The sequence below is a fragment of the Salmo trutta genome, chromosome 38 (assembly GCF_901001165.1).
Source record: "Salmo trutta chromosome 38, fSalTru1.1, whole genome shotgun sequence".
In the NCBI taxonomy this organism is placed as follows: Eukaryota; Metazoa; Chordata; class Actinopteri; order Salmoniformes; family Salmonidae; genus Salmo; species Salmo trutta.
Window position 1 is genome coordinate 4486879 of NC_042994.1, and position 18612 is coordinate 4505490.

Here is an 18612-nt window from a genome sequence, read left to right on the forward strand (position 1 = left end):
CTGGCTCGTACCTTTACGTCAAAAGCTTTCTGTTTCTGTTTGTTTTTCCACCATGCTTAAGTTTTAAAGGGGAAATGTCAAGTGACATTGTGCATCCCAAATGGAACCCAAATTTCCCATTTAGTGCACTGCTTTTGACCTAGAGCCCTATGGGGCTCTAAATGAGAATTAGGGTGCTATTTGGGACGCATCATAGTCTAGTTGAATTATTCAAACGACTGGCCACAGATATGTTGCAGTTCTGATGTAAGCTGAGGTTTAGGCTTAAAGGGCAATGCCGCCACTTTTCAACCTCATATTCATTATCTCCAGCACCACATCAGTGTCTACATAATGGCAAAACGGCACATCTCTATGATCTGTGGTCAAAAAGATCAGAAGACAGGTCCTCGAAAATGCTTCTCTGACATCACAGGGCGAATCTCATAGTGTTTAAAAATCACTGTAAAATGTTTTTAGTTTTCATGTCGTCATCGGGTAGAACATTTTAACTTTATACTTGTTTCTACAAAACGTAGAAATGCGCCGTATTCACATGTGCTGATACTGGTATTGTGCTGGAGATAATGAAAATGATGTTGAAAAAGGGTGGAATTGTACTTTAAGTTCTACTGTAGCCTGTGGTTTCAGCAGGTATACAGTAGATACATATGGTGGCTGTCGCCCCAAGCTGCAAAGATAGACTTCTCCTGGACTCCTGTGGAAAACAGAAGGTGTGTGTGTGTGTGTGTGTGTGTGTGTGTGTCTGTGTGTGTGTGTGTGTGTGTGTGTGTGTGTGTGTGTGTGTGTGTATTGGTATTATTCCACCTGTCTAGGTTGTGTGTGTGAGAGTCTGGTATCCAGCATCTATTACCATCAAACTGGTTTGGGTGATTCTAAGTGAAGTTATTTTGAAATAGAAATATCTATATCCTTCAGTCTAATGTGACATTTTCTGTCAGTACGTCTGTAGTCATAATGAAACACAATTGTGATGGGTCTGCATTGCAATGAAGACAGAGCAGTAACAATAAAGGAGAAATTAAGCATTCACATAAAGTGGAGACAATTCCTAATGCACTTTTCTATTGATGCTACTTTCAATAAATATACAAATTATTATTTTTTTAAGAAGAAATGAAACATTCCATTTTTTTATTTTATATGTTTATTGAAAAAGAGGGTGAGTATCATATAGGTATCATATTGCTTCTTGGTTTATACAAACACAGTGAACATACAGAGTTTAATTAAACAATCCATCTTAGATGAAGTATACTTGTGTCGTAAGCTGCCTCAAAAGAATTTAACATTTTATTCACATTGTCTGGGGAATGCACCCATATAGAACAAATACACTTCTGAAAAAACACATACATTTCCATTTGGGATGTTATTGCTTATGCAATGATTTATTTGCACATGTGGATTCAAATAACAGATATGATAAGTAAAATGGTAACAGCCATATTGTTTGGTTTGGTTGTAGCTAACTGTAACATGCCATTGAACAGAATGGTTCTCAAACACTTAAATAATGACCAAATTTCCTTCCTTTATGAAATACTTCACCTTATAACGATGTGATGCAGATACTTAATAACTTCTGGACCAAAACACCTGCACTTAGCTCACAGACTAAGATGCCTGGAGATTTGAATAGATCTGGAAACATGTGTGGGTCCCCTGGCTCATACTTAAATGTATTGTTCTCTGTCTTGGCTCCGTGTTACTATTGGCACTTCATATTTTAAACTCTGTAGAACGCTGTCAGGAGAAATAGAACGGAATCCCAATTACATTGTTCTAGAGGGTTCTAGAGGGTCCTAATGAGGAATGAATTGATGGTTCAGTGGAACATCTGCCTGAGCTGAGATATCCTAATGACAACAGTAATGTTTGTTTTAATGTATCTCAGTATGTTGCATTACAATCCGGATTTATTAGATTTGCCCATCTTGCATCAGTGGATGAATGCCGTCAGATTATTGGATGATTAGGATAAACCTCCTCAAGGGAGGTTTGAATCAGGGCAAACTATGGTAATGAACCCTGTATTTCTCTAATATTCTGTTGTTGTTCAAGCTAGACCTGTCGCCACAATTTAATCTGGGGGATTATAAATGTTTATTACATTAACTTCAACATGTTGCAGCTGCACAAAATGAAGCTAATAGACACATAACATGTGTTTTTATGATATTGCAAATAAACGTTTTTGGAAAAGTGATAAATGTATGAAAATGTGATTTGATAATACATTAGTACTGCGGTTGGGATACAGTACTCTCTGGTTATGCCTTCATCTAGTACTGCTTAAATGTACTTACAAATACTGTGTTATATCTCATTATCTTAGAATATATAAAATATACAAAAATAAAAATCATTACAGTAAAAATACCAATTTAAAAGACGCATCTGGTATTTAAAGTGGCTCAACGATCTAAGTAGAATAACTTTCTTTCGCCCCCAGCTCAGCAACATTCCGTTTCAATGTGATAGTCAATACTGTAGTATAGTAACAGGTATTTCATGTGTCCGTATACTAGCTTTAAAATCCTGCCTAAGGATATGTGAGGGTTTATAACTATGGAGTAGGCCTAAAGTGAGCTCCTAAGCAATTGATGAGTGAAATCCAATAATCAGACAATGTGATCCTGTATAGAAATGTATGTAATGAATCTTACTATACTTAATATAATACAGCAATTATTTTGCGCCAGTATTTGTTAGTAAATACCCAGAATATTGAGCTAAATTCATTACATATTGCTTGTTTTGCTGAAAAATGACTTGGTGTCTCATTCAGTGCCTTACAGCCTAGACTATAGCAACGGACAACATTACATTCACACAAACTGTATAGAAAGCTGCATTGATATGGGGTTTTATCCCTGTTTTGCATTACAATCTTATCCTACAAGGCCATCGTTCTTACAGCCCTTGGCTCTTGCCGAGTTGCTTGAGTTACTTCTAATTGTGTGGGCTTTTCTGTTCGTCACAGGACTGAACTGTAATACAGAATTGTCTGCCTCCAATAAAGGCTGTCGGCTTGTATTACAACAGATAACTTTCCCTTTATTCCAGCACTGGTTTTCAAACCTCTCCTCGGGGACCCCCAGTCGTTCCATGTATTTGATCTATTCCACAGCTAGCACACCTGATTCAACTTGTCAACTAACCAGCCTTGAATAGGTGAATCAGGTGAGTTAGTTCTGGGCTACAAATAAATTGTGAAATGTTTGGTGGTCCCTGAGGAGAGTTTAGAAACCACTGGCCTATACGCATCGTCTGATTTGGATCTTCACTGGTCTGTTCTTGTGAATGGAAACTCCATGTGATTCAGTGCACAGCCTCTCTTCCTGAAAAGATATGTATCAGTTCAAACTAATGTCTTCTGATCCCTTGAGTTGAAACACCTGAATCAATGCATGTCCTCTGTTATTGTTTGAGGATCTCCATTGTCTTGGCTAGACTGGAATGCTTGTTAAGGCTTGACATAGAAGTTGCCCCTAACCACAGATCTAAGATTTCCTTCCCTACCATCCTAGCCTTAACCATCAGGCATTAAACAACATCTGACCTTGGATCAGTTAACGGTGACTATCTATTTCCCCTGTTATGAATGTTTGATCAGCCCTGATTGGTCGCCTCTGACAGAGTGGGCTCAACCCATTGGACGGCTCATTCCTGTCCCTATCCTATGACCCCTCAGTCAGAGCCCACCCCTGGAGATACCCACAAGCCCTTGCTCAGCACATTTGAGACGGTGAGCCGGGTGTAAAAACGTTAAATGTCCCTTTACAGCTTCTTGTAAAAGTAGGAAAAATACTTTATATACAGATGTACACTTACACACTCAGTTCAGACACACTCAATTCAGACACACACACACACACACACACACACACACACACACACACACACACACACACACACACTAAGAACAACCACACCAAATAAAACACACTGCGCTCACACACTCTTTACACACGTACTCACACATTGCGATATAATTAGGTATAACTGCACTTGGTGCTAACAGCGTGAGGAGAGGTGTCTGCAGCGTGGGAGGCAGGGTGGCTGCGGGGTCAGCAGCAGCAGCAAGGCATCATGGTCGGTCTGGCGGTGAAGTGCTGGTTTTGCAAGCGTTCCAGAGCGTTCCAGAACATTCCAGAGTGTTCCAGAGCAGAGACGTGTAGCTACAGAGTTACATATCTGAGTAGTGGAGGTGGAGGAGAGCTGACCTGGGACTGGGGCACTTCAGGCCGGTCAGGATGGTGTATACGTCTCCTTTACTAAGCACGTCTTCTGGACTTCTTCACCCTGGAGAGACAGAAAGAGAGGAATAAGACACTGATTAAAGGAGGATTCATAGGTGTAACTTCATTTTTCCGTGTGGCCTCTTGACATCGCCTGATTAGGAACAACTTTGAGCCCTAGTGTAATTTTATGGTAAATACTTAGTACGGTGCTCATTGGTATATTGATGCTATGTTCTGCTTCATGCAGGGTTTTGAAACATGCACTTTTAGTAAAAAGGGTTCCAAAAGGGTACTTTGGCTGTCCCCATAGGATAAAATTTTTGGTTCCACGTGGAACCCTCTGTGGAAAGAGTCCTACATGCCCCCTAAAACAAAAACAAACAAAAAAACAAATGGGTCCTACATGGAATCAAAAGGGTTCTAACTGGAACCAAAACTAGTTCTTCAAAGGCTTCTCCTACGGGAACAGCCAAAGAACCATTTTAGGTTCTAGATGCACCTTTTTCTCTAAGTGTGTAACATGTCACGTATCTAGTTGTGAAATAATATAGTTTGTTTGTCTGGCAAACTGGACTTATAAACATGATACAGTTCTACGAGCATATATACTCAAACCTTCATAAACAAGATCATCTGGATATGCATTGTCTTAGAAATATTTGTACACACAGTTTTTTTAGCTAGCTATTTCGAGCAAATGCAGTCTTTTGTAACTATGCCACATTGGGGACTAAACAGCAAGAAAATGCCTAATTTGTGGTAAAATGTTCCTCCATTTTAGATTTATTTACTACAGGCGTTTTTAAGAGGCATACATTTTGCATGGTTGGTGAAATGATCACCAGACACTGTATGTGTGAAGTTTTCATGAGGAATGCACATTTAACACCCACTGCACAACCCATTTAGATTCATTATAATATTCTGTATAGTGTGCCTGGTATTGTTTATTGTAGTTTTTTACAGTTTACTCCTTGGGTGTAAAACTTAGTGGAATGACTTTTACTATTAGTCCTGATCACTTCCCCAAGTGCCTTCAATTTACACATATTTGTTTTCTTATACATAAACTACTGTCTTTTAGCCATGAAATTAATGAAGTTAGTTCAATTGTGAAAATAACACCTGTTTTTTTTGGCCAAAAGTTTTAGGTAATAAATCTGTAAAAAAAACAACAACATTTTTTTTTTTGATGTCATGAAATTCTACTACGTCCCTGATTTCCCAGTTAAATTGTGATTGTTTACCGAAAGAGCTGGAATGCTCCGAATGCCACGCTGAAATTATCAGAGGGATTGCAAGGCATGAGCAGAAAGCATTCTTTCCCAGTCTTTAATTCATATCTCAGTAGCCATCTGAGTAGCGAACATGCATAATGAGAAACAAACACCCAGAAATACCAGTCACTTTCATCTCTTTTAATGAGACACACACATACCAACAATTCTAATCATACCGATACATGAGCGATTTCAGAATGCTATGTGGACAGGTGGCCATAAAATGACACTAAACTGTTGTTACTGTACTTAAGCAGTCCCATTTCTCCCATTTCATTTGGATTTTGCAGATGAAAACAGGGGCGTATTTCATTCCGTGTCTCTCACTGTTACCAGCGAACTAGCCTGGTCCCAGATCTGTTTGTGTTGTCTTGCCAACTCCTATGGTTTGGCGTGACAATGAATGACCATAAGAGTTGGCAAGACAGCACAAGCAGATGTGGGACCAGGCTACCCTGCGATCAGCTCTTACTTGTCAAAGAGGGAGGTTTCTCCTTACTTGTTAATGGCATTCTTCAGGTACGTCTGCAGCCATTTGGTCTCGGGGTTAATGCACACCTCTCTGTTGTTCTTCAGCTTGGCACTGTGACCGGGAGAGGGATGGAGGGAGGGATGGAAGGGAGGGAGAGAGAGAGAGAGAGAGAGAGAAAGTGAATTAGGCAGAGACTCATTTCAGTGTTCTCCGAGCATCCACTTTCTCTGTTTTCTTATCTGATTCAGTGATAGAAGGATCCGGAAAAAGAAAGGGAACAAAAAAAGAGTCCAGTAAGCTCTCGTGAACTGGCCTAGCGTCTTCTCACTCTGGTGAACATCCAGGGATAGTGTGCTGTGTAGCTGTTATCAGTAACATACCTGATACGTGGGGTCAACTAGGGTCAACTGTGGCCGTGTTTCGCTCAAACTGTAATGAGACTCGTGGGTCTTGTAGTAGTGAACTGAATAGTATGAGTGGCACATTGTTTTATACTTAAAGGATATACATGGATAAATAAATATAGATCATTTATAGGTTTCTTTTGAACTAATAATTCTGAATGCATCTATTTGAGTTTGAACTGAATAGTATGAGTGGAATATTTTAGTATACGGTATGTAATCTCATATGTTTGTTTTATTTTTAAAAAAGCATTTTTCAAAAGGGTTACATTTGAGGTAATAATTTTGAAGTCATTAATTGTTGTTTGACACAGTTTTTACAGGTTACTTAAATCTAGTCTGTATAAATAATGTATCTGAAGATTGAAGAGACATCTGATGAACTCTGTGTACTGTAATCTAAAAGTAAATGTGTTCCATCACTTTGATATCGTCTATCTGCTCATTCAGGGTCCAAATAAACAAACACGTTAAGATAAATGGAGTTCCCTTCCCTTTAAACCAACTACTGTACTGGACTGGACTGGACACACAAAACAAACATCACTCAATATGATATAAGGCTGCAAAGTCAACAGTAACATAATGTATCTTGAAAAATAAGCTATTTGACCAAAATTATATTTATCAAGCTTATTTATATGTTACTAATTTCCAGGGACATTTGCAAGACACATATGCCAGTGAACAATCAACAAATTATTAAAATCCCAAACATATTTTTTAAGAACAAACATATTGAGAACAAGTTGTAAGAATAACAATTATTAAAACTTGTATTCACAGCATATTTTAACCCACAAAACATGCTTTGCGCCAGTTGTAAGGATCACAATGCATTAAATTACATCAAGTCTCCCCACCACATGCCACAGTTGAAAAATCCCATCTCTCTCCTTCCACTCAGACAGCTGTTGCAATGATAATAAAGCATGGTAACACTGATCTCTTTGTTAAGCCGGTGGTACTAACAATAAGGAGGTTTTGATGTCAGGCCATTTAGCCTGGGATTTACAGACTGTGGGGTGTTTATGGAAGTAAATGGTTCACCTGTAGCGGACTGTAGTGTGTTGATAGAGGGTTGACTTGAGTGTCGACTTGAGAGAGGGGCATTTGTCCCGAGATCGGACACCTCTGTGAGTGTTTCTGATCCATGAGCTTTAGGGGGAGACGGCGTAGTGTGTGTGTGTGTGTGTGTGTGTGTGCGCTCTCTCCTCTCCTCCCCTCCTTCCCCAAACATATGGATCTCACACCTCTGTGTCAAAAGGTCGTGTTTGAGAGTTAACAACTCGGGTAGCGCCTCACCACCTCTCCTCCCTCCCTTCCTCCTTCTCTCCCTCCTCCTCTTCCTCTCACAACCCTGTAAATGAAACACATTCCTCTCTACCTCTGAATCTCTCCTTCATCACTCCTTTTCTGATTCAATTTGACCTCCCCCAAACTCTCCATCCCTATTAAACACCGACCTCTTCAACTGACCAAATGGCCCACCTACTACCCTTACCCCAATAAGATGAAAGAACAGCTCAAGCGCATCAAACCCCTTCAAATCCCCCCAAAACCAACATCCCAATCGTTTAGATAAATAAAAGCTGGTAACTGAATTCCCCGTTTGTTTATCTCTAGCATACCCCCTTCCTCCCTCCCTCCAAGCCCCATCCTGTCCTCTTTTATATATTTAGTGCAGCTAATCCATTTTACTGTTTTGTTTTGATGTGTCTCCTGGTTTAGGTTTATCCCTCTAGGCTGTGTGTGTGTGTGTGTGTGTGTGTGTGTGTGTGTGTGTGTGTGTGTGTGTGTGTGTGTGTGTGTGTGTGTGTGTGTGTGTGTGTGTGTGTGTGTGTGTGTGTGTGTGTGTGTGTGTGTGTGTGTGTGTGTGTGTCTGGACTAGCGTCTGATTGACTATGTTGGAATTCGGGGCTCTGGGAGTCTGAAGCTTCTAACCCAGTAGGTAGTAATTACTTCACAGCAAGCTAATACCAACAAGCAGGAGGAGACAGGGGCGTGTAGGGAGGGATGGAGGGGGTGAGTGGGGTGTAGTGTTACCCCTGTTGTCTTTCATCCAAGGACAATAGATATATCAGAGGAGATGCGAGCTCTCTGCCCCTCTCTCCCCTGCTACTCAGTCATACATAACTTTTGGATGGGGTTTGGAGGGAAGAAGAGGGAAAAGTGGAAGCTTTTGGTGGCATATGTGTGTTCCTTAATGCCTATGTGTGCAAATGTGTGTAACTCTTGTCTCTTTTTTGTTTGTTTTGGAGCGATAAGGGATGATTGTGGGTCCTGACCAGATTTGTATCTTTACCAACCCCTTGCCATGAGTTAACCCCCTAATGCCCCCCCACCACCCCTTCCCAACCCCCCAAACCCCTCTGGCTTTTTGGCTCTGGCCACCTGGTTTCTATATGTTACAAATAGGCAAAGCATTTTGGCTTAATGCGTTCCAGGCCATTTAAATTACACTAAATGTGGGCGGCTGGTGAGCGAAGGGAATAACAGAAAGAAGGATAGAGAGGGTCAGCTGCAACATAAAGGTCATCACTTTGACCCCTAATGATTGTTTCCTTAACAAGACTAAAATCCCCCCTAGAGCTAGCTTGGAGAGAGACACTTCTCTGTCAGCTTCCTCTCTCCTGTCCTGGCCATTTATCGTGTTGTTCTAATCTAAACATCTCTTTCCATTTGGGGAGAGCCATAGCAACTGCATCTCTTTTCTCCACTCTCTCTCTCTTGCTTTCTCTCTCTCACTTTCTCTCTCTCTTTCCCTCCACTGTGGTCCTCCAACTGCATTAAAACCTCATAATATGAGACTGATGCTTAGCCGAATGGAATGGGAACCAAAGTTAAGCGCCATTAGAATCCACATGGGATCTTATTAACAGAGGGGCCTTACTGGGCTGAATCAGGATATTCTGAACAGGTTTTGTCCTAGGAGATGACTATAGGAGTTGGCAAGACCACACAAACAGATCTAGAACCAAGTTAGTTTAGCTGTAGCAGCTGACAATAGGAGTTGGCAAGACAGCACAAACAGATCTAGAACCAAGTTAGTTTAGCTGTAGCAGCTGACAATAGGAGTTGGCAAGACAGCACAAACAGATCTAGAACCAAGTTAGTTTAGCTGTAGCAGCTGACAATAGGAGTTGGCAAGATCACACAAACAGATCTAGAACCAAGTTAGTTTAGCTGTAGCAGCTGACAATAGATAATTGGCAAGACAGCACAAACAGATCTAGAACCAAGTTAGTTTAGCTGTAGCAGCTGACAATAGGAGTTGGTAAGACAGCACAAACAGATCTGGAACCAGGCTAGTTTATCCCTACTTGACTGTACGTATCAGGCCAAGGTCCTTCTGGTTTCAGCCATGCAGGCTTGTGCTGTGTTAAAGCGAAGATGGTAGATAAATGAAGATGTCACATTTCCAGTCTGCTTAAGGGATGGCTCTCCCATAGGCACCAATGATTTGGTAGCTGGGTCTGGTCTGCTTAGTTCATTGACTATATAATGAACAAGAAAAAATGAGGGAGTGGGATGAGTCGCTTCCTGTTCCACCTCTGGTTAAACTACATTGCAGTGGTCCCGTAGAGTAACATGGACCGTGGCATTGACAGGTGTCTGTCCAGCCCTAAAACACCTGATTCAACAAGTCACCGCCTTGACGAGTAGTTGATGAGTTGAATCAGGTGTTTCAGTGCTGCGCCCGGGAACCGAAGCTAACTCACACACTCAACATGCAGCTGTCTCAGACCAGGGTTGCTTACCAATGCTTTACTGGGCCTGTATAGTTCTGGTTTATCTCCAGAAAAAGGCTGTCTAAAAGTAGTGAATAGCTTCCCCTTCTGTGAGCAGCAACACTGTGTGTGCTGTGTGGGATGTCCAGTGTTGGCGACCATAGTGCTTTCTTATCTGTGCAGTGTGGTGCAGGGCTGAGGAGAACATGGGGTTGTCTCCTACAAAACGTCCCTGTTACTCCCCAGCTTTGTAATGAAAACATGGACTTTTGGGAGAAGCAATATAGCGATCTAGTTGTTCTTATGAGCGGTGTGGAAGGTTCTTCACTTGACAAGCTAGGGAATCTTCTAGAACACAACCCAAAAGCAGGGTTAAAAAGCATCCCTCCCATAATGCACCAGCAGGTTACTCACATGACTTGGAAAGGGCAGTTGGGTGTGTGAAGGAACTTGAGCTCTCTGATGCTCCTCTGAGGGACGGTGTTGAGAGTGGAGCGACACCAACACCTCTCTACCAGGCTGATGGGCTTAGCTGAAAACAACAACCACAAACATAGTAAGATACTGTACCAGGTACCGGACACCGAGAGAATGTGAGCGTGACCATTTCTATGTCTTAAAAGTAAAACAACCAACGCTCACAGCGTGAGAGACAGTAATGTCTCAACGCTAGCATTATGATAGTTAGAGAAGAGCCAACAATATGAGACTCAACACCTCCAAAATGCAACAACTCTCAGTCATTGCAGGCAGGAAACTAGGAAGAATATGTTAATTTCATATCAGAGTTCTTGTTAGAACAAATATGTTTAATCTACTGTATCTAACCCTGACAATGCATGGGAAACTATACATTTACCTGCCTTTAGTTCCAAAGGCAAGGCAATTAAAAAGAGATTAGTCTGCCACACACACTCACACACGCGTATGCACGATAAATACACACTCTCAAACCAGCACTCAGAGTGCCTTTTCACTAAGAAAATTCAAGACACAGCTCTCTATCCCAGAAGAGCCCTTATCGTTCTACTCCACTGGTGCTCCCAATGTTTCCCTCCTTTCTCAACGCTCCAAGAACACAAAGCGTAGATTCTTATCAAAAGAGTCCCTTTAAGAAGTAGGCTACATTCTTAGAATGATTGAGTATCACCCCTGGTTCCTACTGGTTCCTGAAACTAAGAATATTTTCACTCAGTAGCATATACACAGGCTTTTGACTGAAATGTTCTTAGATTCAGGGATTTCAGAGGGGATACTCTGCCAGAAATGTCACACAAGTTTAACATGAAACGTGAAATTCTTGTAATTCTTGATAACCTGTTTCCAACAATGATTTTTAGTAGTTTTTCTTTGAAGATGGGAAGAAAACAATTGGCTGAACATGTATACATGTCTCTTCTCTAGTTGCCTTGTGGTTGTAAAACTTTCATGAAAGACTCTCTCCGTTTACTTTAAAACACTTTGATATTTACATTCTTTTCCTTTCTCAAATCTTACATCTTAACGGCGTACAAATGGCTCCCCTGTTTGACTGTCGAATTAAACTGTGATCACATTAATCCACGGCAAAATAAACAACAACAGGAGAGAGAGAAGTCAGAGAGATGTGGTGAACTGAAGTTAGCTCAACCTCTGCTGTGTTATGCTAAGCATGTTGTTACTACCCCTAGCCAGGGAGACCCTGATTGCATATTAAAGACGATAGGATGGCGGGGGTGATGGAGGGGGTAACTTGTGTATTTATCTGTTTTATTTTGCTTTCTTTTAACTAGAAACTAATTAGGGGCTAAACAAGGCGGGTTGTGAAAAAAAATAACTACATCCCAAATGGAACCCTATTGCCTATTTTGTGCACTTCTTCCGACCAGAGCCTTATGGGTTTCCCTGTGGGCCCTGGTCAAATGTAGTGCACTGTATAAGGGAATAGTGTTCTATTTGGGAAGCAAAGGTTGTAGCTAGATGCTCACTTGTGGCCGGGTGCTGTAAGCAGCATACATAATGACCCAGTATTAGCATGATAATAGAGCCTGATAAGGTGGAGGGCCATTGCTGTGATATTAGCATGGGGGAGACTTAGCCATTTGGGACACTGACTCCCTGACCCATCATCCTCTAAATCGTAAGATCTTTCTTTCTTTATTTGACAAATAGTTTTAAATGTTCATTTGTATGCCGTGAAGATGTAAGATTTGAGAAATTAAAGTTGTTGAAATATCAAAGTGTTAAAAGCAAATAGAAATGTATTTCATGAAAGTTTTACAACAAAAGGCAACTAAGAAGATACATAAATAATGGCAAAAACAAATACAAACCTATACATTTCCAGAATAATCTAAATAACCAACTACTTCAAATTCAATGATACAAACAACAACAACAAAACAAATGTAACCAGTTTAATTATAACATCTTCATCGCATCGCAACAATCACTTGCTTATTTTACCAAAACCAGTCAAACATCAAGGAGCCAAAAGACAACCTCCACAACCACAACTCATAACCACAAGTTATTCTGCTGTGTATCCCTTCTCTCAGCAACACCAGCCAAGTGTCACAAGAACCACATCTATTCTAACAACACCTGTTCAAAATAACCCAAAATATCAAGACCTCCACAACTACCACGTCCTCCTTTTCTATAACAAATCACATCCCCAGACATTCTACAACACATACATAAAGTCTCTCTTTGCTAAGTTACTATAATGACTAAAATAGAGATAAATAAAGATAAAACACTAGAAAGAACACACTAATACAGTCTTAGAAAAAAGGGTTCCAAAAGGGTTCTTCGACTGTCCCCATAGGATAACCCGTTTTGGTTCCAGGTAGAACCCTTTTATGTTCCAGGTAGAACTCTTTTGGGTTCCATGTAGAACCCTCTGTGTAAAGGGTTCTACATGGATCTCAAAAGGGTTCTTCCTGGAACCAAAAAGGCTTCTTCAAAGGGTTATCCCCTTTTAGGTTCTAGATGGCACCTTTTCTTCTAAGAGTGTAGAAGACATGCCCAGACAGATAAATCATCCCCAGACCAACTCACCCGTAGAGGGAGGTACATCCATGGCCACAGCCAGTAGGACCAACACAGCCAGTACTTTGACATCCATGGTGGGCTGTATGTAGTAGGATGGAGTTCCAAGAGGCTCAGGGCTCAGCTTTTCACAGCTACTATCCAGCAAGGCTCCGTGTAGACTGACTGTCAGCTCCTCTCTACACACTGTTAAAGCACGGAGGCTGAGGGAGAGAGAGAGGGAGGGGAGAGAGAGGAGGGAGGCTCCTAATTTCTCAGGAGGAGGCGGGGGGGGGGAGCTGCACTGGCTATATGAAAGGCAGATACTTCCTCGATGTGCTGGCTGACAATCAAGAAGAAATTATCTTTCTCTTGTAAGTTATTTCTCTCTCTATTACTTTCATTCTCTTTCTCACAATGTCTCTCTTTATGTTTCGTTTTCCTTCTCTCTCTCTCAGGTCTCCTCTCTTTTGCTTTCTGTCTCTCTTTCTCTCCCTCCCTCTCACTTTCCCTCCGTCACCTTTCTTTTCCCAAACTCCCAAACTACCCCCTCTCTCCATTTTCCCCCTTCTTTTCCCGCTCTCTCTGGGGCTGTCAGTCAGACTATTTGGGGAGCCTGAGCTCCCTGCTGCTAGCCTAATATTGTTCCTATTACAGCTGAACGGCTGGAGTGTTATTGTTTACAGGGACACTGCCTGCTCCCCCCCCCCCTCTCTCTGGCTGGCCTGTGTCTCCCCAGTCATCTGTCTCTCTGGCTGGCCTGTGTCTCCCCAGTCATCTGTCTCTCTGGCTGGCCTGTGTCTTCCCAGTCATCTGTCTCTCTGGCTGGCCTGTGTCTCCCCAGTCATCTGTCTCTCTGGCTGGCCTGTGTCTTTCCAGTCATCTGTCTCTCTGGCTTGCCTGTGTCTTCCCAGTCATCTGTCTCTCTGGCTGGCCTGTGTCTTCCCAGTCATCTGTCTCTCTGGCTGGCCTGTGTCTTCCCAGTCATCTGTCTCTCTGGCTTGCCTGTGTCTTCCCAGTCATCTGTCTCTCTGGCTGGCCTGTGTCTTCCCAGTCATCTGTCTCTCTGGCTGGCCTGTGTCTTCCCAGTCATCTGTCTCTCTGGCTGGTCTGTGTCTTCCCAGTCGTCTGTCTCTCTGGCTGGCCTGTGTCTTCCCAGTCATCTGTCTCTCTGGCTGGCCTGTGTCTTCCCTGTCGTCTGTCTCTCTGGCTTGCCTGTGTCTTCCCAGTCATCTGTCTCTCTGGCTGGCCTGTGTCTTCCCAGTCATCTGTCTCTCTGGCTGGCCTGTGTCTTCCCAGTCATCTGTCTCTCTGGCTGGCCTGTGTCTTCCCAGTCATCTGTCTCTCTGGCTGGCCTGTGTCTCCCCAGTCATCTGTCTCTCTGGCTGGCCTGTGTCTTCCCAGTCATCTGTCTCTCTGGCTTGCCTGTGTCTTCCCAGTCATCTGTCTTTCTGGCTGGCCTGTGTCTTCCCAGTCATCTGTCTCTCTGGCTGGCCTGTGTCTTCCCAGTCATCTGTCTCTCTGGCTTGCCTGTGTCTTCCCAGTCATCTGTCTCTCTGGCTGGCCTGTGTCTTCCCAGTCATCTGTCTCTCTGGCTGGCCTGTGTCTTCCCAGTCGTCTGTCTCTCTGGCTGGCCTGTGTCTTCCCAGTCATCTGTCTCTCTGGCTGGCCTGTGTCTTCCCTGTCGTCTGTCTCTCTGGCTTGCCTGTGTCTTCCCAGTCATCTGTCTCTCTGGCTGGCCTGTGTCTTCCCAGTCATCTGTCTCTCTGGCTGGCCTGTGTCTTCCCAGTCATCTGTCTCTCTGGCTGGCCTGTGTCTTCCCAGTCATCTGTCTCTCTGGCTTGCCTGTGTCTTCCCAGTCATCTGTCTCTCTGGCTGGCCTGTGTCTTGCCTGTCATCTGTGTCTCTGGCTGGCCTGTGTCTTCCCAGTCATCTGTCTCTCTGGCTGGCTTGTGTCTTCCCAGTCATCACTCTCTCTGGCTGGCCTCTGTCTTCCCAGTCATCTGTCTCTCTGGCTGGCCTGTGTCTTCCCAGTCATCTGTCTCTCTGGCTGGCTTGTGTCTTCCCAGTCATCTGTCTCTCTGGCTGGCCTGTGTCTTCCCAGTCATCTGTCTCTCTGGCTGGCCTGTGTCTTCCCAGTCATCTGTCTCTCTGGCTGGCTTGTATCTTCCCTGTCATCTGTCTCTCTGGCTGGCCTGTGTCTTCCCAGTCATCTGTCTCTCTGGCTGGCCTGTGTCTTCCCAGTCATCTGTCTCTCTGGCTGGCCTGTGTCTTCCCTGTCATCTGTCTCTCTGGCTGGCCTGTGTCTTCCCAGTCATCTGTCTCTCTGGCTTGCCTGTGTCTTCCCAGTCATCTGTCTCTCTGGCTGGCCTGTGTCTTCCCAGTCATCTGTCTCTCTGGCTGGCTTGTGTCTTCCCAGTCATCTGTCTCTCTGGCTGGCCTGTGTCTTCCCAGTCATCTGTCTCTCTGGCTGGCCTGTGTCTTCCCAGTCATCTGTCTCTCTGGCTGGCCTGTGTCTTCCCAGTCATCTGTCTCTCTGGATGGCCTGTGTCTTCCCAGTCATCTGTCTTTCTGGCTGGCCTGTGTCTTCCCAGTCATCTGTCTTTCTGGCTGGCCTGTGTCTTCCCAGTCATCTGTCTCTCTGGCTGGCCTGTGTCTTCCCAGTCATCTGTCTCTCCTCCCTGCCTGGATTATGTTATCCGTTAACTGAACTGTCATGACAACCCAGTCAACTGTCCTTCTATCAGTGTTTCTCCTGGTCAGGATACGTACGTGGTCAGGAAAAACTGGTCAGGAAAAGAATTATAAGGCAGTTAAATCCTAGTTCTCGCCTAACTAGGACACATCATTTCCTCTGGTCAGGTCATGTTGCCAGGAAAAACTCTTATCCATACTAATGATAAAATAGAGAGAATGTAAAAAGTGGCCAGATATGACATTACAAACAAAACAAAAATGGTTGTACTTTAGAGGGACATTAAGATGTGATGATATGCGGTAATAACTAAATAAATGCTTAAACTAACAGGTGGGGAATAAATGAAGAAATAGCCAATTGAGCCACAGATGTATTTTCTATACTCACTGGTTCCCTAAGCAATTATCTGGAAACTTCTGATAAAACTAACTTTCCTGAGGACTAAGAAAAGGGAACTAATAGTGAGGAGCAATCTAACGGGACACAGATGTGTGTGACTGTGTGTGTTTGCGAAACAGAGAGAAATATAGTGTTGATTTCACTTTTATTTATTATCTATTTCACTTGCTTTGGCAATGTAAACCTGTTTCCCATGCCAATAAAGCCCATTGAATTGAATTGAGAGAGAGAGGGAGAGAGGGAGAGTGAGAGTGAAAGAGAGAGAGTGTGTGTGTGTGCACGTTTCCTTATAATTGGCTATTACAACACTGTACCTAAACTGGAGGTCTTGCCAGAGCCAGACGTCTGACAAAGCTGTGGGTGTCTGTGAAAGGTAGGTCTACATAGCCTGGTTAAACCAGATTGACGTAAAGTGAAACAATGGTGAGCACAGAATTCAGTGTGGTTTAACCAGGCTAGGTCTACTTGGCCACCATGCAGTAAAACAGTAGATGGTGTAGTTAGAGAACCATTCCTTCTGTTTACTGGCTCATAAACCTCTCCCTCGCTGGCTCAATAACCTCTCCCTCAATGTCAACAACACAAAGGAGCTGATCGTGAACTTCAGGAGACAGCAGGGGGAGCATGCCCTCATCCACGTCGACGGGGCCGCAGTGGAGAAGGTGAAAAGCTTCAAGTTCCTCAACATACACATCACTGACAATCTAAAATGGTCTATCCACACAGACTGTGTGGTGAAGAAGGCGCAACAGCGCCTCTTCAACCTCAGGAGCCTGAAGAAACTTGGCTTGGCCCCTAAGACCCTCACAAACTTTTACAGATGCACCATTGAGAGCATCTTGTCGGCCTGTATCACCGCCTGTTACGGCTACTGCACCGTCCGCAACCACAGGGCTCAGCCAACCACAGGGCTCAGCCCAACGCATCACCGGGGGCACACTGCCTGCCCTCCAGGACATCTACAGCACTCAGTGTCACAGGAAGGCCAAGAAGATCATCAAGGACCTCAGCCACCCAGCCTACTACTATCCAGAAGGAGAGGTCAGTACAGGTGCATCAAAGCTGGGACAGAGAGACTGAAAAACAGCTTCTATCTCCAGGCCACTACTCTGGACTCCGACATTGCTCATCCTAATATTTTAATATTTCTTAATTCCATTCTTTTACTTTTTAGAGTTGTGCGCATTGTTGTGTATTGTTAGATATTACTGCACTGTTGGAGCTAGGAACACAAGCATTTCACTACACCCGCAATAACATCTGCTAAATATGTGTATGTGACCAACAATATCTGATTTGATTTGGTCTGAGGCCGTTAGAAGCCCTATAAAGCTGTGTGAGTGTGTGTGTGTGTGTGTGTGTGAGATCTAGCAGGTTTTAATCCTTTAGCAGCACTATAAAGCTGTGTGTGTGTGTGTGTGTGTGTGTGTGTGTGTGTGTGTGTGTGTGTAGATCTAGCAGGTCTTAAGCCTTTAGCAGCACTATAAAGCTGTGTGTGTGTGTGTGTGTGTGTGTGTGTGTTTGTGTGTGTGTGTGTGTGTGTGTGTGTGTGTGTGTGTGTGTGTGTGTAGATCTAGCAGGTCTGAGGCCTTTAGCAGCACTATAAAGCTGTGTGTGTGTGTGTGTGTCTGTGTGTGTGTGTGTCTGTGTGTGTGTGTGTGTGTGTGTGTGTGTGTGTGTGTGTGTGTGTGTGTGTGTGTGTGTGTGTGTGTGTGTGTGTGTGTGTGTGTGTAGATCTATCAGGTCTGAGGCCTTTAGCAGCCATAGAAAGCAGAGTGGGTTTATATACAGTATGTTTATATGCCACCACTAACAGTAGGGAGATCAAACCATGGCATGAATTTAAAAAACCTAAATTACCACAGAAGATTCCACTCGTTTTTTTCTGCATATGCCTAATGTATGTGAATGTTTAGAATTTTAAAGCTAGAGTAATTTATGGAATTAATTACTAAATATGCGTACAAAATAAACGATTCATCTGCGTTATAGACATTACCAAAATACACGATTCATCTGCGTTATAGACATTACCAAAATACACGATTCATCTGCGTTATAGACATTACCAAAATATAAGATTCATCTGCGTTATAGACATTACCAAAATACACGATTCATCTGCGTTATAGACATTACCAAAATATACGATTTATCTGCATTATAGACATTACCAAAATACATGATTCATCTGCGTTATAGACATTACCAAAATCTACAATTCATCTGCATTATAGACATTACCAAAATACACGATTTATCTGCATTATAGACATTACCAAAATACACGATTCATCTGCGTTATAGACATTACCAAAATATACGATTCATCTGCGTTATAGACATTACCAAAATACACGATTCATCTG

The 18612-nt window shown here is 43.0% G+C and overlaps 1 protein-coding gene across 1 annotated transcript; it reads right to left on the minus strand.

Moving 5' to 3' along the window:
* Positions 1-1129: 1129 nt before the first annotated feature.
* LOC115177846 (stromal cell-derived factor 1) lies at positions 1130-13339 on the minus strand. The gene is made up of 4 exons (XM_029738838.1): positions 13177-13339; positions 10549-10666; positions 6027-6110; positions 1130-4308 (listed from the first exon to the last, which is right to left on the minus strand). The coding sequence occupies exons 1-4, from the start codon at positions 13241-13243 to the stop codon at positions 4281-4283; spliced, it is 297 nt and encodes a 98-aa protein (XP_029594698.1). The 5' UTR covers positions 13244-13339; the 3' UTR covers positions 1130-4280.
* Positions 13340-18612: the final 5273 nt, after the last annotated feature.

What these genes read in the sequence shown, in the direction of transcription:
- LOC115177846 (XM_029738838.1), bottom strand. Translation starts at nt 13,243, where the DNA reads ATGGATGTCAAAGTACTGGCTGTGTTGGTCCTACTGGCTGTGGCCATG. An exon ending in AACTGCCCTTTCCAAGTCAT is followed by an intron (nt 6,111 to 10,548) that starts GTGAGTAACCTG and finishes TCCCGGTCACAG; the next exon opens with TGCCAAGCTGAAGAACAACA. An exon ending in CTGAAGAATGCCATTAACAA is followed by an intron (nt 4,309 to 6,026) that starts GTAAGGAGAAAC and finishes CTGTCTCTCCAG; the next exon opens with GGTGAAGAAGTCCAGAAGAC.